At 38.4% G+C, this 24,583-nt stretch overlaps 1 protein-coding gene across 1 annotated transcript; it reads right to left on the reverse strand.

Annotated features, from left to right (window-relative positions):
• Positions 1-8,112: 8,112 nt before the first annotated feature.
• LOC139148175 (uncharacterized) lies at positions 8,113-20,916 on the reverse strand. Its single transcript, XM_070719483.1, has 2 exons — positions 20,410-20,916; positions 8,113-15,621 (listed from the first exon to the last, which is right to left on the reverse strand). The coding sequence occupies exons 1-2, from the start codon at positions 20,558-20,560 to the stop codon at positions 10,283-10,285; spliced, it is 5,490 nt and encodes a 1,829-aa protein (XP_070575584.1). The 5' UTR covers positions 20,561-20,916; the 3' UTR covers positions 8,113-10,282.
• Between the last annotated feature and the right edge of the window lie 3,667 nt (positions 20,917-24,583).

Below are 24,583 nucleotides of genomic sequence, written 5' to 3' on the forward strand. Positions count from 1 at the left end.
ACGTAAATAACTGACGCTAACATTCCATTCAGAACTGTACATATATTTCACTGTTATATTAAGCTGGCAAAATTGTGCGTTGCTGCACTAAAAGTCAAACCACAGAACTGTTGCTATACAAAAATACTAAAACAACACTACTGTGCATTAATCTCTGCGTGCATTCCTATGTCGTTTTCATGTTTTTTGCGCATTCTTGTTGGTTAAAGAGTAAAAAAATGAGGAGAAATTTAAAAAACCGCGTCACCGCATCATTTTTGCAATATGTCTAGTATGGGAACAAACTTAAATTTGTAACAATTTAGGCTAAACGGAAAAAATAAATTGAAGAAAAGAAAATTGGGTACGAGACAATGTGATTACAAATCGATCTATAGATATATCTATCCATCTATCTAATGACGAATTTATCGATCGATAAATCGATCTTTCAATTAATTGATCTATTTTTCTATCGAATTGATAGATCCTTCGTTCTATCGATCGATCTGCCCATCAATTTATCTACCGATCGATTGATCGATCGACCGACCATCTATCAAACATCAATATATAGATCGATCGATCTATCGATTGAGTGATCGATTTATCTAGCGATACATTGATCGACCTATCTATCTATCTATTCATCTATCTATCTATCTATCTAATATCTATCCATCTATAAATCGATCGATCTATCGCTCCCCATGAATCACTGAATTAGATATTATCAGTTAATTGATACAGTATTGGTTGACTTTTCTACGTTATCAGTTGATTCAATCCGTTATTGGTTTATTGATACGTTATCGGTAAATTTGTTGATACGTTATCGGTTAGGAAAAATTACTACGTTATCGGGTTTGATACGTTATTGGTTAGTAACAAAGTTATCGGTTGTAACAAGGCTTCTGAAAAATACAGGTTTGTTATCCGGGGAGTGCATGTAGCCCCTCTAGCCCACGGCACATAAACGTATACTTTCAACTAATGCTGATGATATAAATACTCTTGTTACTCGTAAAACTGAATTTAGGGTTAAAATATTGGTTTTCTGTTTACAAGCATGCCATCAAAAATTATCTATCGTAAGTCTCTCGGGTCTTTTGGTTGGCCCTTGGCGTGGGCGTACTGATCACCTGCTTGAATTTTTTTGGAATAGTATTGGTCTCACGGTCCTTGGTACTTATTTGGGTAACAGTAGTGAGTATTAAAAAAACTGGATTGACTGTGTTAATAATGGTGGGATAGATATGCTCCAGCTATGCCATTCCAAGGCCGCGTCATGTAATAATCCCCTTGCTGTAACAAAACTCTTCCATCTTTTGATTTGCCTCTGTTCTCCTGCTTTTATCATCGATGAAATTCAACATATTTTTCTTGATTTCCTCTTGCAAGGAAAACTTTGGTTACCGAATCAATCAGTTTTTGCTCCATTGAAGTTAGGAGGGCAAAACCTTATCGATATCTTTTAACGTTTGAAAGCTTTTAGGTGAAAATATCTTCAAAAAAATCTGTATTTAGGTCTGGATAATCCTTCATTTTTGTTCTCTGTTACACCTCTCAACTTTTTATAGTCAGTTTTCAGTATGTTTCTGGATGTCTACCTAGATTTTATCTTTAGCTTTTGAATATTATATGGTCTGGCTTACTAAACCACGAAAGAATTTCGTCGATAAGACACAATTGCTTCCAAAAAAAACGTGAAATAATTTCATTAATAAGTTATGGTAAGATGGTGCAATTTCTTTATATTTTCATGTTTTTAATAGTGTGCTTCTAAGGATACAAAATATGTCTCGCAAGAAGCACAGGTCATAATTCAATAGGAAAGTGTGGTTTTTTTTGAATTATTAAAATTGGTCTGTGGAAGATAAGTCACAATTGCTTCATTAAACGTGACATAATTTCATCAATAAGTTATGGTAAAATGGTGCAATTTCTTTGTATTTCCATGTTTTTCTTAGTGTGCTTCTAAGGACACAAAATATGTCTTGCAAGAAGCACAAATCGGAAGATAAGAGGAAAAAATGTTTTTTTTTGAATTAAAATTGGTGTGTAAAAGATAAGACACATTTTTTTGATAAAATATGAAAGATATTCATCAGTAAGGTAAGTTAAAATGGAGTAATTTCTTTAGATTTTCCTGTTTATAATGGTGTGCTTCTAAGGACACAAAATATGTCTTGCAAGAAGCACCAGTCATAATTCAATAGGAAAAAGTGGGTTTTGTTTTGTTTTTTGAATGATTAAAATCGGTGTGTAGAAGATAAGTCAAATTGCTTCAAATAACGTGAAATACTTTAGGCATTCTAAACACTTTAGGCATTCTAAATTTAACTAGGGCGAAAAAGACATCAAATAGTCTACAACGTTTGTTTAAACGTTAAATATTCTGTATATTTTTCTTATTGTGCTTCTTAGAGTACAAAATATATATCTCAAGAAGCACATGTAATTATAGAGGGTTAGGAGAGATCTTTATGGTTAAATGGTGACCTACACTTTAGGTATTTTAAATGTTACAAAGCAGAAAAAGACATATTGTCTACAAAATTGGTTTTCATATTCAATTTTCCTATCTTTTTCGCATAGTGCTTCAAAGAGTACAAAATATATATCTCAAGAAGCACATGTATTAATAAAGGGGCCTAGCGGAAATTTTAATAGTTAAGAAGGGATGTGACCCAAACTTTAGCATTCTTAATTTAACTAATCAGGAAAAGACATCATATTATCTACAAAATTTGTTTTAACATTAAATATTATGTATATCTTACTAATTGTGATTCAAAGAGTAAAAAATATATATATCTCAAATAGATGTAATTATCATGAAAGAGCAGGAGCTAGGAAAGATTTTTATGTTTAAAAAGTTACACACACTTTACGCATAATATTCTTTTAACATTCACTGTTCTGTGTATTTGTATCATTGTGCTTCTTAGAGTCCAAAAAATGTATCTCAAGAAGCACATGTAATTATAGAAGGTAGCTAGGAGAGATCTTTATGTTTCAAAAGAGACCCACACTTTAGGCATTCTAAATTTAACTAAACAGAGTACAAAATGTATATCTCAAGAAGCACAAGACATCATTTTGTCTAAAAAATTGGTTTAAACATTCAATGTTCTGTATATTTTTCTCTTTGTGCTTCTTAGAGAACAATATATATATATATATATATATATATATATATATATATATATATATATATATATATATATATATATATATATATATATATATATATATATATATATATATATATATATATATATATATATATATATATATATATATATATATATCAAGAAGCAGATGTAAATATAGAGGGGAGGTAGGAGAAATTTTTATGGTTAAACAGTGGCCTGCACTTTAGGCATTCTAAATTTAACTAAACAGAAAAAGACATCATATTGTCTACAAAATTGGTTTTACTATTCAATTTTCCTATCTTTTTCTCATTGTGTTTCTTAGAATATAAAATACATATCTCAAGAAGCACAAGACATCATTTTGTCTATAAAACTGGTTTTAACATTCAATGTTCTGTATTTTTGTCTCATTGTGCTTCTTAGAGTGCAAAATATATATCTCAAGAAGCACATGTATTCATAGAGGGTAGCTAGGTGAGATATTTATGTTTAAAAAGTGACACACACTTTAGACATTCTAAATTTAACTAAGCAGGAAAAGACATATTGTCTACAGAATTGGTTTTAATATTCAAATTTTATATTTTTTTTCTCATTGTACTTTTTAGAGTACAAAATATATATCTCAACAAGCACAAGACATCACACAGGGGAGGGATTTTGGTTTAAACTGTGACCTAAAATATGCATATTAATTTTAACTGAACACAAAATGGCATGATTGCTTAAAAATTAGTTTTAACATGCAATTTTCCTAATTTTTCTCATTGTGATTGTTATGGTACAAAATATGTATCTCAAGAAGCAAGAGCCATAACAGAGGGGAGGAAAAAGATTTTTGTCTAAACTGTGATCACTTAGGCATTCTATATTTAACTATTATAGAATGACTTAATTTAACATAATAGGGTGTAATTGATGCGATTTTCCTATCTTTTTTCAGTGTGCTTCTAAGATTAAAAAATATGTATCTCAAGAAGCATTATATGTTAGTGATCCACACTAGGCATTCAAACTTTAACTACAAAGAAATTAAATAATTTTCAAAAACAATGCAATTTTGCTATACTTTCTGATTGAGTGCTTCTAAGGACAAAAAGTATATATCTCAAGAAGCACATCATAATTAGATAAGGGGGTGGGGGATGGTGTGGAGAGAGTGAGAGACATTGTTATGTTTAAAAGTAGGCATCTTACGTTTACCTTAATATAAATTGACAGCATTAAAAATGAGTTTAGCATGATATTCCCATATTTTCTGATTTAGTGCTTCTAAAGATACAAAATATATCTCTCAAGAAGCATGTCATAGAGGGAGGGGGAGAGATATTGTTATGTAGAAAATGTAGGCATTCTACGTTTACCTTAATAGAAATTGACAGCATTAAAAATGAGTTTAACACGCAATTTTCCTATATTTACTGATATTTACTGATTGTGCTTCAAAAGGTACAAAACAAGTATATCAAGAAGCACGTTCATCTTTGAAATGACATCTGCGTACGAGGATGCCCTTACACGCATGCGCACACTTATGCTTTCCCCCTGCTTCTAATCGTGCTTTTCGTACTGTTTTTGTAACCCTCCATTCCTGCACACACTGATGACGACGCCGTTCTTCAAGGCAAATTTGATGACGTTTTGCGGTTAATTTTGCGACAGTCCCATTTACCGTAAAACGAAGTTTGGTAACGCACGTACCGAGAAAAAGTGACACACATTATTTCACCATTCTCTCGAATTTACGCCTAACTATTGAAAAATAAACAGCTGCATGTTAGTTTTGTTTGTGTTCTAAAACGTAAACTGTGATTGGTGTGGCGTATTTCGAGGTCTATATAGGCTATATGGGAGAAGGCTGAATATGTGTTTCATACCCTGGTATATCTAAAACCTTCTCACTCGCTTCCGTGAGACAAGTCGAACGAACGCGCGCGCGCGACCATTTCCTAAAGACGAAACGTACACTTCAGATCATCGTCGAATGAACGCGCGCGCGTCCATAGTTACACCTAAAGACGAAACGTACAATTCAGATGGTTGTTGAGAGCGTCGCATATGCCATCTCTTGCTTTTCATTGTCCCAGGAGGCCCGTGCTACAACCAGAAAACCAATGGTATCTTACAGCAGGGTACTAGTATACATGTAATGACACTGTACAGTAAACTGACTTTGTCTACAAGATTCATATTCTATAATGCTACATGTACAACCAGTGGAATATTCCACACACACATGCATGGACAGTTTATATTCCACAGGCGGCTCTTTTGCCAACAAGCTGTTATGCCAACATGTGCATAATCCGTTTCAAAACCCCAAACCTCCACTTTAATATATGCCGTCAGCTGTTGGGAGATCCTAACAACATGCACACATCAAGTACCTATACACACTTCATAGGACATAAATTAGTGGGATTTTCAACTGAGTACATATAACATGCATGGATCGGTGTGAAAAGGGTACTTTACAAAGTATATGCTATTGGGATTTTCTATAAGTCATTTTATGGGGCTGTTTTATGTGAATCAACCTCATGCATCATGATTTGGCGTATTACATGTAACAGAAATGTTACTGGGATTCTACCTACTGACCTATCTTTTTAACCCCCTTAAGGAACACAATTGTACGAGCGGTACGCGCGCGTGGAATTTGTCACTTCCCATAGGATTACATTGAAATTTGCTGGAAAAGCAATTTCTACTAATGTCATTTTCATGAAAATATGCACAAAGCTCAGTCTAGAGAAATAAATAATACTGATCAAATAAAATTATATGGTCACCGCGCTAAATTTTGAGATAAACATCATTGAATTATTTCGTCCATAGAAAATGCATTGGTGAAAAAATGCTGACTCAGCATTTTTTCTCACAAATGGCAAAATTCATGGTCATTTATCTCAAAAACGAGCGCGGTGACCCCTATATTTTATCACACATTTTGATAATACTTACAAAGGAGAATCCAAAAAATTGACAATTTAGAGAATGACATTACTTTTAATTTTACCGATCGTACATCCTTAAAAATAAATAAAGCAACACAATTGGACAAACTCTGTCTTTATGTCAAATACTGATATAATACTCTGCCATCTACAATCACAGAGTTTTGATCTGCACTATGATCATCACACAGGTGGCACTTATATAACCATCACAATGCTAGCCAGTGTCTAATAAAACCCTAGATAAAATGACTTGCCGTCTGATGGCTGTCAAAATTTCATTTATTGCTTGCTTTTATGATTGTAAACAGCCTAGCTATGTATAAATAACTACTAAAATACGTCCCTCTTGATAGCAGTATAAATGGTACATAAATATTTGATGAATGCGGCCCTTTTCAGGAATGCTATAAAATCTCAAGTGATTGAATTAAATGCCAGATCTGCAGAGCTCAATATCCATTTTATGACAGAGCTGCATAACAAAATAACAAAAGAAAATGTTATAACTTTACATAATTTGTTTTCCCCTGGTAAAATTTAAGATAAATTTTCATATTATTTTCTGTTAAAACAGACATATCACCTCGTCTAACACTCCCAAATATTACCTTACCCACAGTAACCTTCAGTGTTGCACTTAATGAATTTGTGTTGAATATGTAATCCCTTCAGTATTTTTGAAAATTTTATTCATTTTTGCAGATATTTTCTTTGGTTTTTTGATAATTTTCGTCCCATACAACAAATACATTATGTTGAACTATGAAATATAAGCCCTGCAAAAGAAAACTCATTATGGGCACAATATGCAGCGAATTATGGAATTGTGAATTTTGTAATTATTAAATATCAAATTCTAGTCTAGACTAAAATCCAGCAGCCAACAATTGCATTGGACACAACATTACACATACAGCTGTGTCAACAAATTGAACAGGGGTTATTTTGGCATGAAATTTGGAGTAGAATAAGAAATTGCGTTTTTACGAACAGAGCAAAAATACAGGAAAATACATCAGAAGTTAGTATGAGCATGCTACATGCAAGTACATATGCCATGCAATGTAACTGGCATTTCACAGTCAGTAGCTCAGTCAGTCAGTAGCTCAGTAGTCTGTCACCTTATCATGTGTATTTTCCTGAGGTGTAAATGAATTAATTTTATTGCAGTTTGTACTATGATCTTGTATTTGCAGAACACTGGGAAGACGGAACGTTTTCATTATTTTGCCTAGGATCGCATGCTTAGACTTTAACCACCATCACATTGTGGTCCTCCTTCAGGGAAATACACAAAGACATAGAGATTCTATGCAAGTGGGGCTCGGGTTGAAATGGAGACATTTAAAGTTGCACAAGGTGTCAGTGGTTTGACATGATGTTTAAGACATTTATGCAGGCTCATTTTCTTTTGCATGATGTTGCATGGTCCTTGCTAAATAATGTGTTGCGGGCAATATGCCTACATGTATGGTCAGTGTGTGCCTTCGAAGATTTGAAATTTCTTGAAATTTCCTCCAGTCGGCCATCTACCAATATATGTAGACCTGTAAATTTTTGAGTCACAGAGAAAGCACCCGAGTCAATGACTTTTAAAATTGGCTTAGAGAACACTGATCATGTGTGTGTGTTTTTGCCTAGGTCTCTGTTCAGACTGAACAGTACCAGTTCATCAGATGATTGGTAAACCATACATGAACCTAAATTTTCTGTAAACCATGTCATATTCACCATTGATGACAATGAAGTTTAGGCCAAACCATAGTGGTGAAAGAATATGTAAACCACTATGGCAATTTGCAACTGTATCATGAAAAAAAAATACATGGCTCTACGCAAGACTACAATACAAGATCTTGAGATCTACTTTATACTGGTCAGGTCAAATGACAGCGGTTTAATCTGTGTTCACAACTGCTATAACACCATCAAGCATACATATCTCTCATGCAATAAATACAATACAGAAATCCACTGATGTACCTCTCAAAAAAAATACCTTCTCAAAGTTTTGATATTGTAATGTACAAGGGTAGTACTTTTTTATTACAAAACTCTGTATACGTGTAAATTTCTTGATGCAATGTCAAATTAAAACAAGATTTTTTTTTAACTGTACAGAACATGAAAAATACACAGGTAATTATAATAATAAATCAAATATCCTAATCACTGTACAACAATGTCTGCGGTGAAAATTTCAAAAAAAAAGATTGGGAAACCAAAAATTATTATTATGCATCTGAATCTGCAGACAACCAGTATTTTTACAGTTTGATTAGGTCCGTTATTGCGTGTATACACAAATGTTCAACAAGTTGAAGCAGTACTCTCTACCCTGTTACCGAGTCTGACTAAAAAATATACTTTTTTTTTTCAGAAAGACTACACCTCTTTTCAATAGAGAAAAAGTCCTAGGACTAAAATATATATTTGTTATTATGTAGAAGTACATTTAGGTGTTTAATTTCAAAACACTCAAGCGTTTTTTACACCGGTTTCCTATTTGAAAGCCAGTGTTTCACCAAAAGTATTGTATCACGATTATTTGCAATGTCAAATAGACTTCTTTCAATTTATTTTACTTTCCTGAGATATTTTCAACACAAATAAAACTGTCATTTGTGTGACAAGTTACACAAAATTTCGGCACAATGTGACACTTTGCCGAACAAAAGCTTCTCTGCCAAAACCTTTTCAGAGGCAGATTAATTTAAGTAAATCTAAAGTACCAGCTATTTGAAGACAGACCGTAGATTTCTGTCTGTTTTGTTGTGCCATTGTTTCAACTACGGTTGTATTGTGCAGACGTTTACTGATTATGCACACTTGAACATAAAACTTTTGAAATATTTGAAGTCTTTTTGATTCAGTCACAACAGTCATAACAAGTGCTCTATATAATTTCAAAATTTAGAGGGCATAATTTGCATGTTACATTCTCATGCAAATCTACTCTCTTGATGAACTTACAACATAAGGGGATACTCTGGCACCACAAGGCAAGGAGGGGACGCCTATTTTGCTGCAAGGCACTCTTGGAGCACAATCTATCATATCAAAGTTAACGGATGGAATGAAAGTACTTGTACATGTATTTTCAAAAATCTATGGCTGAGATGCAAAGCTAAAGCATCTGCATTGGTGTGGAGATAGCTTGGAAATATTTTGCAGATATTTCACTGTTAAGGTAGTATGCGCCTCGTAAGTGAGAAACTTGAACCTTTGCTCAAAATTTTTCTCAATGCAACTTTCAACCATATTCATACCAAATCAGGAATAGAAATTAGGGGTTACTGTACAAAGTTTGCCACAAGAGAAACAAATTACCTGATGTTTACCTATATTTGAATTTCAAAGTGGCTGCCATTCCTGCAAAAAGTCTAGACCGGAAAATGTAATTTTCGATTTTCGAAAAATACGTTAGTGAGCAAAATCCTTTCTTAAGCGCTTTAAAATGAGCTCCTACAAGTGGTAGATCAGAAATGAACTGTAAAAATATGAGATTTAATGCATCTGTCCCTGAAGCGCATTTTACCTTAATACAACGGTAGGCACGGATTTCATGGTTGATATTTTACCATTATCAACACATTTGCCTCTGGAGGAGAATCTGGCCATAAGCATTAAAAACCTAGTTTGGTAATGTACAGCTTAAATCATAAACTGACTATTCACGTTGTTAAAATAATACATGTATTATGCACAGATGTCAGCATTTAAAAAATATATATCAATCTTGTATATATCAATATTTCATTGTACCCATCCTTTGTGGAGAATGTCAAAACTTTGTTCATTGACAACTGCATGTTAGAAAGAATGGCTAATTTCTTTCCTTTAATGTAGGCAGTTTTACTCTTGATATTTCAAGGTGATGTTTCATAAAAGAAACAGATGATCTCATCCTGGTGTTTGCACAGGATTCAGAACACAATCAGTGCACAAGACTTCAACGAAAAAGTCCACACTTTTATCCAAGCAGACAGGGAAAACAAAATGAAAGCTAGCTCCCGTAGTTTTCAGTAAGCCAGTGGGAAACACAGAAGTTTTTATATTAAACAAAGTGATGATAAAGTGATGATAAATAAATAATTAATCTCAATTATTGATGAATTGTTTTCCTAGCTTTGCAAATTTTTGCTTGCAGTGGAAAGAAACACACAGATTGTGAGATATTTCTCAGAATTTATCAAGAAGTGGATCATTATCTGGCTGCATATGGGCTACTTTGAAGTGTTGATTGACCTGACATCTGGAGTTTCCTTTAAACGAGCACAGCTGACACTTCATCGGTCTCTCTTCTTGCCGCTGATGGCGATGCATCTTCTTCGGCTCTGCAGTGTGATAGTCACAGTTCCAACAGCAGAGAACTGTGCGTCCGGATTCTCTCAGGATTTGCCGGCTGCACTGGAGGACGATGTCTCCAAATTTGATGGGCTCGTCCGGCTGCGAGGTCTTGCTGCTCTGGCTGTTTGTGGTGGTGTTCTCAGTGGGTGCGGTGGACCCTGTTGTCATGCTGAGTTCTAGTGGCAGGTACTTGTCGTGGAATGATATCTGCTGAGTCACTGGCGCCATTTCAGTACTGGCAGCTGATGTGGAAGCAGGTATGTTCCTTGGCAACACTGGGCTACTGGACCCGGAAGTATACGCAGTCTGTGCATTTCTCTGTTGGACTCCATGTGTTTCCCTGGGTGGAAGCCTAAAGGTATCCCTGCTGTTGGCCGGTTGCTCTCTTCTGGGTTGATTACCGATGCACTCTGAGAACGACGAGGATGTGGGGGACGGCCCTGGCACTGGCAGACCCCCTCTGAAGTGGTGGTGCTGGCCGAATCTTGATGTCAGATTACGGTGATTTGAATGAAACTCGGCAATGCCATTTAGTGCTTGAGGAGGTGGTGGATGCGGAGGTGGTGGTGGTGGATGATGAAATGTAGGAGACTCGTATAGGAGTGTTGAATTCATTCTGTTTTCCACCATGTTTGGATTGGGATGCATGGTGAGGAGGCTCTCACTGACACTGGGAGGGCTTGGCAGAGTGGCATTAAAGGGAGGATTAAAAAGTGCTGCATCTTGCTGGAAATGTACCGGTGTGTATGTACGCGGTGACAGCAGACTAAACTCCGTAGGTCTCGGGCTTGGAGGCATGTACATGTGACGATGCATGTGTCCGTAATGTGGGGCGACGTAAACATGTCCAGGACCTTGGTGTGAAGGTGGATGTGCTGGCGCTGGTTGTGGTGCATGTGTTGCACTTGAGACTCCAGACGGTGGTGGTGGAGGTGGTGGGGGGCCTCCAGTGGGATGGGGTGGCGGCAGAGTATGCACATGGCCCTGCAGAGGATGACCATGCATGGGCATCCTGTGTAAATTGTCCAGGGACAAGTTGGCAACAGTTGGCGTAGATGTATTGCAGTAAATTGGATGCATGTACGGCAGATTGACCCGTTGCAAGGAATCAGACGAAACAATACTTGGCTGTGAAGCTGGAATATTGTTTGACACTCCTTGACTTGGTTTGTGGTGCACTGTAACTTTGGTGTTCTGAGGAAGATCAGGCTTGTTAGCAGTACTGCTGTTTCTGGAAGCTGCTGCGGTATGATGCGTCTGTTGTTCTGGCTCCTCAGAGCTTCCACTTTTGGCTTGTGCTGAACTTCTGGCTTTCTGTGAATTCCCTGTGTTTGGTATGGATGATGTCTTGCTGGATTTTGAGTTCTTTTGTTTAGTTCTAGTGGACCTTAATTCCCGTTTGCTACTTTTATCAGACTGCTTATTCTTTGCAGTATTGGGGACTGGGTTTTCTTGGAAGCTTTCCACGGGACCTGACTCAGTTTCAGGTTGGGTGTGACTCACTGACTCTTGCACTGGTGATGGTCTCATGGTTGTTTGTCTTGTCCTTACACCCTGCTCTCTGACTGAAGTTGGCATATTGGACATTTGGGGGATGGATGAACTTGGACTTGACTGATTCATTTGACTGGTCTGGACTCTCGGCTGCTGTCCAACATCTCTACTTTGGGCAACCCCTGACAGAATATTTGACAGTGTAGCTGTTCCTGTGGATGTCCTTGGGTTTTGTGGATTCATGCTGCTGGCACTGACTGATGAGTTTTCTTGCCGTGTGATGCTGCCGGCTGTTTCAGACACTGGAAATGAAGTCGTTGTAATAGGATGGTGAAGAGGAACACCCATTCTTGGCACGTGCTGGTTTGAAACACTGGAATTGCTTGACGAATGGCTGGGAAGTCTGGTAGTGTTCAAGAGCGGCTGACTGTATGAGTTCGCAAATGACGGCACAGTGGACGGTCCTTTCCTCAAGGTGTCACTTCTCGGCTCATTGTGCATGAACCTTGTAGCCCCAATGCCAAACGGGGGTTGTGGGGGCATGTACGTTGTATTTGGTCTGGGCGTTGTATTTGGTCTGGGAAATCTCTGTTGGGGAAAGGTTCTTGTTGTGGAAGGCACTGAGGATAGGGACGGGGAGGTGAAGATTGGCGTAACAGTTGTAGCGCTACTGGTGGTTGCTGCCAATGTATTTGAGTGAATACTGTCATTTTGAAGGATGAAGTGAGGTCCGTTTGACTGACTGCTGTATGGCAATGCTGCACTTGAAGACATAACTGGCACAGAGGGTGGCTGCAATGCACTGGTTGTTGATGCTGGCACGGCATTCTGTGATGACAACGTCACATGAGCAGGCCATGATAAAGTACTACGTACTGGGGCACTGGAAGTCGACGCTTGTGTCCCTGAAGGTAGACTAGGTGGTTGATACTGACTCTGCATATAAGGTGGAAAGCTTCCAATTCCATTTTCAATGTTCTGGGATGTTTGTGGCCTGGGAGGCACAGCCTGCTGGGGTCCCAGCTGGCCTAGAGATGACCTCTGAATTTGTCCTGGCATTGAAAATTGTGCTCTGTTTGTTTCAAGCCTGCCTGGCAACTGTGTTCCATTGCCAAGTGAAGGGCCCGCAGCAGGGCTTGGTTGGGAATAGTTACTGATATTCATGGGCAACGAGGTAGACAATGTTCTTGGAGGAGGCAGCATGTGCCTGGTTTGACTTCCACTGGTATCGTCAGTCCTAAGAGAATGAGCCGTGACATTCGGTACTCTTGGTGGAAAAGCTGAAACATTTTTGGCCATTGAACTCAGTGAAGCAGCAATGGGCATCCTTTGATAAACTGTACTGGTACGAGGCATCGCAATACTACTATGCGCAGAGTACTCACTGTTCAACTCTGACATTTGGTACGGTGCAATGGCAGTGGTAACAGCAATAGCCGAGTTTGCAGTAGTTGTCTGGGTGCTGTTGAAACTTGTCGATGGGACCACAACTGGTCTGGATGTGACAGGGTTTGTGGGAATGTTTGGCATCCTTGGATGATAGTCAGAATAACTATTGACACTGGTAGTGTTCAAACTGACTGGACTTGCCCGACATGTGACAGGCAATGTAGTACTTCCTTGCGGGTGATTCAAATTGGCAGATAGGTTTCCAGAAACACCAGCTTCATGCTGTGTGTTTTGTGCATCAGTGTTTTTCTGAGCAGACGACTGGGAACTTAGTACTGGAATATTATTGGGAAAGCCGGCATAGTTAGGTACTGCTAACGTTGGTCTTGTATCTGCTTCAAAACTTCTCATTGGTAAATGGGATACAAACATGGTAGGTGCTTTTTGCAGTGGTTCCTGCAGAGATATTGGAGTTCTGGCATTTGTAAAGACTGGCTGAAACTGTGTTCTCGGATATCGTGCATTTGTAGCCAGTGACGTAACCATCGTGTTCATGTTCCTTGGTTTGTACATAGTAACGATGGGTGCAGTAGAAACAGTATTTATGCTCTGTGCAGAAGTAGCGGTGTATGGTCCACTTGAACTGAAGGCATGGGTTGCAGTGGGGGCTTCTGTAGTCGCTTGCTTGCCTGTACATTGGAGTTCAGATCCAGCTGCAGTGGATGGAACAGACTCATGTGCTGCTGACATAACTCCTGAACCAGACAGACTTGTACCATCTTGCTGAGTGCTCATGGGAAAGTTCATTGACCTGTTGTGTTGTAGCGCGGTATGTAAGGACGACATGTGTGCATCACTTTGCGAGGCTTGCATTGAATTATTGCTTTTACTAACAACAGGATTGGGCTCCAAGAGGCCAATCGTTTGTTGATGATTTTCACCACTAAATGACTGCGTGTACCTGTTGGAGCCAGCAGGGACTGTGTATGTGGTATTGTTCAATGTTTGAGTCCCTGGTAAAGTTGCATAGGACATGATCTGCGGAGTGTAAACAACTCCTGTACTTGAAGAGACAGTGATGTTGGCAGTTTTACTGACGTCGGACGTCGACACTGGCACGGTACTCTCAGAACTTGAAGACTGAGAGACTTGAAAGTTTGTGGCAAGGTTCCCGCTAGGAATGGCAGCTACAAGTTGAATGCTGGAATTTTGCAATGCTGGTGAAACCTGAGCTGGGCTCACAACCGGTTTCAATACTGCCTGACCACTTGGCAACATGGCAAGCTGAACTTGATTTGTTGGTTGTACGGCCCCAAGCATAACTGGTGAAACGAGAGGCACAGCACTGTTAGTGTTTAATCCAGAGGTTGCCACTGTAACAGGTGGCACATTTATAGCGGAGTTTCCACAAATGGCAATGTTCCTTCCCATTCCGTATTGTTCTGGGATATAGCTCCCTTCTTGTCCAGCTATCATTGCTGGTAAACCCATAGCATTTTTAATGTTAGTGTATGCCGGACTGTTCAACAGCAGACTGTACTTGTACTTGCTTGGCCGCAATCTCAGTATATCCTTTATGTTAGGTGGTAGGTTTGCATTCACAGGAACCTTACCGCCATGCTTCGAAGTAACAGTGGCCGATGAATTTTCTTGGGAAGCTGGCAAATTTCCATATCTCTGTGCTATGGCAATCCCATTCATTAAAGTCTTTGAAGAATTGACATCAGGGCAGCTTGCAAGCTTGCTTTCCAGTTCATTATTGTTGTCGACTGGTATATGTCCCTGAAGAGTTCCGTTTAATACAGTATTGGGACTAGCCATGGCAGTGACATTTGCGTTATTGGCCGACACAGGCATGACCACCTGGATTCCGGTTTCTGAAGGCACACTTGATGCGGAGTTCAATGTAAACACTTTTGAAAGACAGCCATCCAGTTGCCCTCCTGGCTGCAGGATAAACGGGGTGCTGGTCAGAATTGGAAGCCCTGAGTTGAACACCAGCGTTTTGCAGTCAGAGTTCATCACATTTGTAGCTGATGCGGTGTTCTGCGTGGCAGCGGACGTCGTCACCAACTTGACCGGCAGAGTTGCCATGACCACTGGCTGGTGTTGGTCTTTGGCAAGCACAGGTTTTGGAGCAATGGGTTTGAACTTCTTCCGACAGAAATCATCAATGTCAGGACTGTTCAGTTTGTTCCCACTGCTACTTGTCTTTGACTTTTTGTTTTCCTGATCTTTATCATCGCCCTCGGTGTCAAGTTCAACTTGGATACTTCTTGTGAAAAAACCTGAAATAAAAGGGAATATAAGAGATATGTTAGCTGCAGTGTTACTGTATTATAGCTTGGCAAGTCTGTACATGTGCATATGCTTTCCTTCTAATCACATCCTATTTATTGCAAAATTCAAAACGACAAAGTAATAAATGTACATTATACAAATAAATATGTTGAAAATAGCTTTAGGTGACAATTGTAAACACTTGTACAAAATTGACTATGAAGAAGTGACATGTAATGTAAATGATATGTAGTTGAAAATAGCACAGATAGTAGAGTGAAAAGACCACTTTTCACTATCATTATCACTTTCAGTGGCTATTGTAGGAACTTGACAACAATATTACAGTCATCCTCACTCGCTTCCTATATTTCAGTTTGAAATTACTCTCTTCAACAGACTTCAAGAGTTTTGTACATCATGTTAGTTCTGTAAATACTGGCAACAGTATGTAGTGTGCTTCTCCAGTTTTGCACATTGGCATTTTAATTTTAGTTGTTGTGTGTGCACATTATTGAGTGTGATGTTAAGAAAAGAGTTGACACAAAAATTTCATGGAACTATACTGTGAAACGCCAAGAGCACATGTTTGCAGATTTGAGATGTTCGAAAATGTAATAATACTCTTTACTAGAGATAATTTCTTTGCAAGATTTTGTTTTATATGTATGTACAAAAATGACAGTAGTAAAACTTAAAAGGTAAAAGAAATCACATCATACTGTACATGTAACTATTTGGCTTCTTGTATTTTGATAGTACATGTGTTTTAACGCAGTTCAACTCACATCCGTACAAACGTTACTATGAGTATGGAGTACAGTGAAAATTAAAAGCTTTCACTAGCACTCGGTGATGTGAAAAACAAACATCCACAACTATTTTGAGCCAAGAGACACACCCTTCAAGGAAGTAATTTAAAGGCATGCCTGCTGCAGTCTTCTTGGAAAGCTGGTAAAATTATTTTGAGTGACTCATTTGTAGCTAGGAATGAGACCTGAACCTCGACTCGTACAGCCAGGACAGGAGATATTCACTGAAGCAGTGCAAAAATAGACTTTAAACAAGTCACACTTGGCAGGAAAATCGATCCTCTTTCGCCTATGGGGTTGCAGCTCACAATTGCTGGGATGATTTTGACTTAACCTGTTCACCCCCACATCCCTATAAACAGGTCCACACTCACCATTGATAACAATGGGGTTGGGCCAAACCATGGTGGTGAAAGGGTTAAAGTATATCAAGTTTTCAATGAACTTTGAGTCCATGTAATAACTCCACAAGTGCCAAAAATCCATTTCAATAACCATCAATACTAAATGTATATACTGATGTACATGTATTTTTCAATTTATCAAAAGTACGATTCACTATATTTGTTGTTTTGAACTTGATTGTGATATTTTTCGAGACGTCATGGGCACAAAAACAGACATTAAAAATATCAAACTTAGTATGAAGAGGATTAATTTTGCATGATATCAGAGGATTACATGTAATTTTGCATAATATCATGTGTGTTTTTGAGATATTCAAACACTGAACAACATGTTTCATTTTGGTAATATTCAAGACCCTGAACTGTTTTCATGATGTTTAAACACTGCAACTCATCACGGACATATCTCTAGCTAATACTAGAGGACATTTCATTCACACTTCAATCAAATCCTAGATAGGCCATTAAACCAGATGGGAAAACAGAGAAAACAGATGCGTTGGGAAAAATGTAGTCAGTTTGATTTGCACTCTATGGGAAACAAATCATGAAAACAAAAGAATCGCAGGCAGTGTATCCCCATTGTTTATTCCAGACACAAAGTCCCCCATCTGAAATTCACGTGTGGCAATACAAACAGGTGTAAAGTGCTCATGATAGCAAAATCTACAATGGGCAGAAGAATTTTTAAAAACGTATTTGATAGTGCTTTTCATGTCTTGTTATTCAATAAAATCAAGTTCTGTTAAGAACTAAAATTAAAGGTTTGCAGTATGTATGTTTTACTTTTTTATGACCTACCATTAATTTTGATCAAAGTCGTCCCGATAAAAGATTATATAATCCTGCATATTAATTGAAATATTTTCACTGGATTGGAAAACTTCATTCACTTTGAATTGCCAGAGCACTATTACACTACCCTGCTATGTATTTACATGAATGTGCAACTATTTCTGGCCTAGTTGGGTATTGTTGAACATGAGTTCTCTGCCCACAACACCTCAAAAAGTATTTCAAATCAAATTCAAAATAATGACAATATGTACATGTACAGTGAAATTTTTCAAGAACAAAATTGCATATTTAGGTTAGTGATAACAAATCAAAGAGGTTTTGGGAGCTGGAATGTATAGCTTGTTCATAGGTCTTAGTCTCAGCCAGTATTCAATGTTGTAATTGTGACAAATGACACTATGTGGTGGGTTCAACCTCCAATGGTAGATACATGTACATTTTGCTTGCTGGCAATGAAATTAAAAAATCATCACAGATATCATTAACACTCATGGCACTAAACTGTCAAATACATCTGAGAATTTCAGCTCCGTTAACCAAGCCCAGGAAATGCACTTCTACATTACACAAACTCTTGATATTGCTCCCTCCATCCCCAAGTAAAATGTACTGATAATCGACAAGACTGAATGTAATTGAATAGAAAAAGCAACATACGATTTCATAAAATGGCAGAAAAGGTTTGGTCTTCAAATGAGTGTAACACTATTTCCTGTATGGTGCACTTAATACAAGAAATTCTTAAAATTGTAGCAAGAGAGACAAAATCTAAGGGAGACATAGGGTATGGTCAATAGGACAACAGGGAAAATGAAATCCATTTAACTAACGATGTATACAATAATAATTTTACAACTGAGCAGTGTTTCTACAAGGATTTGGAAATCTTGGTGTGTGCTAAGGTAGGAAGCATGGTACCATTTCTGTTGAAAACCTGATAGGTTGCAATTGCATCAATATTTCACAGCCCATGGGAACCCAGGTATTGTGACTGGGTACCGCCCTCAACAGAACACTGCTGACCTTGAGCCTGAAAGTTGCAGTTGACAAGTAACATCTTAAAAGACATGCTGTCTTTTAATGTTTTGTGACTATTGCATCTCTTCCTAAGACGCTGAAGCCATTTACCAAAACTGAAGAACCGTTGAGGAATTGGTAAATAATTTTGATACGATTTTCCGTGAGTGCTATATTATTGCTGTGTGTATGCAGTGAGTGAAATGGGTTGAACGACATTTTGTAATACCGGTATTTCCTGCCATGTATAATATCATCCACAATGCTATTACAAATGGGGCGCAATACCATGTGAGATTCTGAAGAAAATGCAATCGTTGAAGTTCGTGCCAAGTCTATTGTTTCACTCAAAAGTGTGAGGTTGTGTAGTTTGGAAGTATAACTTTCATCTGCAAATTGTATCATTTTGATTTTATTAGTTCACGAGAAGGGTAAGTATTGACGCTTGAGTTGAACATGGAGGAGGTAAGTGCAAGGCTGGAATTTGGGAAAACTACCGAGTGTAGATGAAGCACCCTGAAAAACGTCTGACAATTCCATTTGCATTGATGGAACAACCTTGCTTTTACGAGTGCGGTAATTCCATGGCCACAAAACCACGCATTTATTTGTATACATCGTCCGTTTTCCCAGGCTAAATTACAGAGAAAACCTTGCGAAGCGCTTGATAAGTATGCAAATTTATACAAACTTTAATTGAATGCTGTGATACATGCCGTGTCTGGCGATAAGTGCTATTGAATTGAGCTGGATTTGTAGCCCTACCAGTTATCGCTGTTTTGATGGAGTTTCGTCACGTATTCAGCGTGTCAAGTAGGGGTCCAGACACTTCGCACCAAAACCAGTTCGCCCCACACAACTTCGCCCCCAAAACCATTTCGCACCAAACCACCTCGTCCCAAGTACTACCTCGTCCAAAGCCACTTCGCTCCAAGTACCACCTCGTACTAAAACCACTTTGCCCAAAGTATTATACCATCAACTCGTCCTAAAACAACGATGCCACGATTTATCATAACGTTGATGTTACATGCAACTTATTTTGGCTACCACGGAAACATTTATTGATGCATGAAACCATAAACAGTAGACTAAGAAAAGAAAAAACACCAAACTACTCAATGCTACAACTCGGGTGCCGTGCGCGGAATCGCACGATGTCATTTTCTCGAAATGTGTACAATTTCAAGATTTCACTGTGTCCTGGGATGATAGAAAGGTGATGGAAACTTCGATAGCAGTTGTTGGTTATTTTCAGCTTTACCGGGTGGCGATAAGTTTAGGGCAAAGTGGCATCGTTTGGGGGCGAAATGGTTTGGGGCGACGTGACTTTTGGGGCGAAGTGGTTTTGGTACGAGGTTATTTTGGTGCGAAGTGGTTTTGGTGCGAAATGGTATGGGACGAGATGGTATGGTGCGAAGTGGTTTTGGTGCGAAGTGTCTGGGAATCGTCAAGTACACCTATTCACTGAAGGGCTTCGCCGAGACAATGAAAGTTTGGGCAAAGCACAGCCACCAAAGCCAATAATCTCCCAAACTGTGGTAGAGGCAAGACACCGCCGCCGAAATTTCATTCAAAATTTACACAATTTTGTGCATAATTTAGTAACTTGCATACCGACAGCTTCTGTGCGAATTCCTATACATATGTCTTTGGACCTTCGAACGCTCACAGGGAACTTGGGGACCCCCAAAGCATCTTGACTCGCTCCCCTTTCCTCAGCATAATAAATAAGAGCTGAAATGAACAGTTAGCTACTTACTTTTACCATTTTTGATAAAATTGTCCCCAACTTGTGACTCTTGCAACATTCGTACTCCCTTTGTTGCTAGTTTCCTTTTCTTGCGGTCCATCAGTTGCTGAACGTCCGCTTGTACGGCTTTGCAGGAACCGCTGCCTTCAGAGGTATCCATTTTCCAAGCAAGCAGTAAGGTAAGAAGTTTCTTTTCCCACTCGTCCACGTTGTCGCGGACTACATAAAGTTTCACGTGTGGTGTCCCAAACAAAATTATCGATGCAAAAGTGTACACAGATTCGGCTGTCCTGTCGACAGATCGACCGCGATAGGCAGCTGACGACAAAAATGTCGGTTATATCCCTCGTTCACCGCGATATCCGCGTTGGATTCTTCACTTTTTATCACATGCCTCCTGCTTTCCCCTTCCCTTCGCAAACGAACGAATTTCGGACCGTTTTAGCCATTCTGACTCCGAACTACGTCTCCGAGTAAACTTTTGTTGCTCATAGTAAAATCCGCCATTTTGAACGCACTGCATGCTGGGGCGTAATTAATTAATTATTCATTATTTATTATACGCAACAGGTGCGTATTTTCAGTCACGGTCCCTGCATGCATGACCCACTTACGATACGATACTCACGTTAAAACGCCCTCGCTGTGGAGGGAACGTGTTGCAACTAAGAGAAGAAGCAATTTATTAAGTTGTCGCGTTCCTAAACTGTTCAGATCAGAGAGACAAGTTGTTGCACTGTAACAATACCATTGGCGATTACTTGTGTGCTAACAAAAGCTATTATTAGGCCTAAGGCGTGCAGAGCAATTCCGTAAACCGTGGAGATCCCTACCCCATCCCTACCCCATCATGCGTACACTTCATAGGTCTATAAAATGTGCAAATATGAAGAAAGAGAGATTCAAAGAATGAAAAAAAAGAGAGAAAAGGGGGCTGCGTTTTCATAAGCGTGTGTTTGCAACTTCGGAAATAATATGGTGGTTTCAGTCGGATTCGAACTCACAACGCACGGCACCCAGTCGCCTAGCGACCAAGTAAGAGCGCTTACGTTCAGAGAAGATGCTGCTATATCATATTCTTCATGGCATCCTAACTTGGAGGAAATATTTGCAAAATTATTCAATAAACCATAGACAGTCTCCACTCTCTATGCCAAAACCTCCGGATGAACACTTCTTTTTGTCGTTTACAGGATGGTGTTTTGTCCTATAGCTACTTAAAAGGCTGAGTGTCAATATTTCTGTGAAAGTTTCCCAATTACTCACAGCAGTGAGGTTGTAGACACAGGCCACCAACACTTAGATTACATCGATGATCAGTAAATGGAAAAATATGTAATTTTTAGCTTTAAAGGTATGTTATTTTCGAGCAGTTGTGTTAGTCCAGAATGCTAAATTACAAACTTGGTCAACTTAGACAGATGTCGCATTAGATTTCACAAGAAAAACAAACAAACAAACGAACGAACAATCTCATTTTGCAAACGAATTTAGTTTAGCAAACCTGGAACCAATATTAAGATACAGTTTGAGGAACGTTAAACGTCTGGAGTGAAATCGAAAAAAGATTGGTAAACAAATATTGAACAGAAAGTGAAAAGCTCTTGAAAGACACTTCACGTTCTTCCTATTCGAAAAAAAGATGCGCCAAATCCTGGAAGAAAGAAAAAGTGAATCTGTCACTAACCGTGCACCTCACCAACTTGAAGATATAACCGTACACAAGTTTTCTTTGTTTTTGTTTCTTGTGACGTAGTCGAAGGATACATGACTGAATACACTTTAACCTAATTAGACTAGAACACTTAGCAAAAGTCGATAGATATGGACAAACAGCACTTCGATAGTAAAGAAAGTAAAGGTGCTGTTGTTACGAAGGTATAGTTTATCTCACATAAAGGTTACACGTAAAGCTCCTAGCGGCAACATATCGACACTGGTATATTGAAACAATAAAGCACAACCAGCGACGGTATACCACGAGATTTTGACAAGTTCATGACATATATGCACGAGCGATAGCGAGTGCATATATGAAGTGAACTGGTCAAAATCGAGTGGTATACCGTTGCTGGGTGTGATTTATTGCTATTATATCATAACAGTATATTAAAATTCTGGCATGGAACGTCAAAAACGGGTTTTTGCTCAAGCTGAGAGCTCGCTCGTATACCAGCCATGGTGTATCGCCAATATACCACGGTTCCTTTTGCATCTTGACCAATCAGATCCCTGCATTTGCGCAATCAATATACTGGTATGATATAATAATTATTAAAGGGGAAGTTCACCAAGGATGATTTTTACATATGTGCTAGCTTTGTGGTCACTTACCCCGGAAAGCTATTTTCGCCATTTATAACTTGCACGATTTTTACAAAACCGATAGAAATAGTACAGGAAGTTGCTCATGTAATTTGAATCATGGGAAAAAAGCGCCAAACTTGGAGCTTGCATCATGTGATATGGAAGGCACCATTTTCCCATGGGTATGGCATTGTCCACTCACCCATGCTTAAACCAGGCTGTGCGTATTTACATAACTTTTGTTTATACTGAGTATCCTTGCATAAACGGTGAATCACTTATAATAAACTGTCCACTGTCAGATTTTGTGTTGCTGTTTACTACTGTGTTACTGTGAGTGGACAATGTGGGGGCCATACCCATCCGAAGATGGTCCCTTCCATATCACATGATGCAAGCTCCAAGCTTGGGGCTTTTTTCCCATGATTCAAATTACATGGGCAACTTCCTGTACTATTTTTATCATTTTCGTAGAAAATCGGGCGAGTTATAAATGGTGAAAATAGCTTTTCTGGGGTAAATGACCACAGAGCTACCACATATGTAAAAATCATCCTTGGTGAACTTCCCCTTTAATTAAAACATCAAGATCTTAATTATGGGTCGTTTTTCATACAAACTGGACACACACACAATGTTGGCGGCAAATGCACAAAGTTGAAGAAGCCAATTACCATTTACGAGGATATCGGATGTTTCCTGAGTTAGGACGTAACATATGTTCGAATGATATTAAAACAATGAAAAGAGTTCACACTTATTGAAGGGAACATGAAAATTTCACGTGAGGGGTTTATAAGAAAATAATTTCTTACTACACCCATTTAAACAGTCCAGTCTATGTATGCTTTCTAGACGCCACCAAAGCTTTTGATCGCGTCAACCACTGGTCCTTGTTTAAAAAACTTATAGACAGAAATGTGCCCTGGTATGTAATTCGAATAATAATGTTTTGGTATCGAACACAGTCTTTTTGTGTAAGATGGGGAAAATCCTTTTCCTCACTTTTTACTGTGAAAAATGGTGTCCGTCAAGGCAGTATTTTATCTCCATATTTATTTAATATTTATATGGATGATTTGAGTCTTCGTTTGAAAACTTTAAAAAAAGGTTGTAACATCGGCGGTCTTATTGTTAATCATCTCATGTATGCAGATGACATTGCTTTAATGTGCCCATCAGTCGGTGGGTTGCGTAATTTAGTGTAACTCTGTGAAACATACGGCATCGAACATGATATTGTTTTTCACCCAAAAAATCAGAATGCATGTATTTCATTCCATGTAAATTTGGTCTTGGTACAGATAAGGTCCTACCAATTTATTTAGGGGTAAGATATTAAATGTTGCATCCCAACACAAATATCTAGGTTATGTGTTCTCTGAAAAATTGACAGACGACGCTGATATTACGAGACAAGTGCGTAAATTCTATGGCCAGGCAAATTCACTGATTCGCAATTTTGCACATTGTAATAATCAGGTGAAGGTTTCGTTGTTTCGCTCGTATTGCACTAATATGTATTGTTCTCAGTTATGGTGGCAATATAGTGTAAAGAATATGCACAATATAAGAGTGGCTTTTAACAATGCCTTTCGTATTCTCCTGAGTCTACCACGGGATTACAGTGCTAGAGGAATGCTTGTATCAAACACTGTTCCATCTTTCGACTCTCTCAGACGGAACCTATTGTATAAATTCTCCGTAAGACTGCATAATAGTAACAATAGCATCTTGAGGAAAATAGTGAGCTCCGACGTATTTGTATTCTCAAAGTTTCATGAGTCTTACAGAAAGACAATGTATCTTTTACACCGGTAGTTGTATGTAGCTGGTCTTTTTAACACAGAAGCTTTAACTCTGATTGCGCTTTGTA

Source organism: Ptychodera flava, chromosome 13, assembly GCF_041260155.1.
Source record: "Ptychodera flava strain L36383 chromosome 13, AS_Pfla_20210202, whole genome shotgun sequence".
In the NCBI taxonomy this organism is placed as follows: Eukaryota; Metazoa; Hemichordata; class Enteropneusta; family Ptychoderidae; genus Ptychodera; species Ptychodera flava.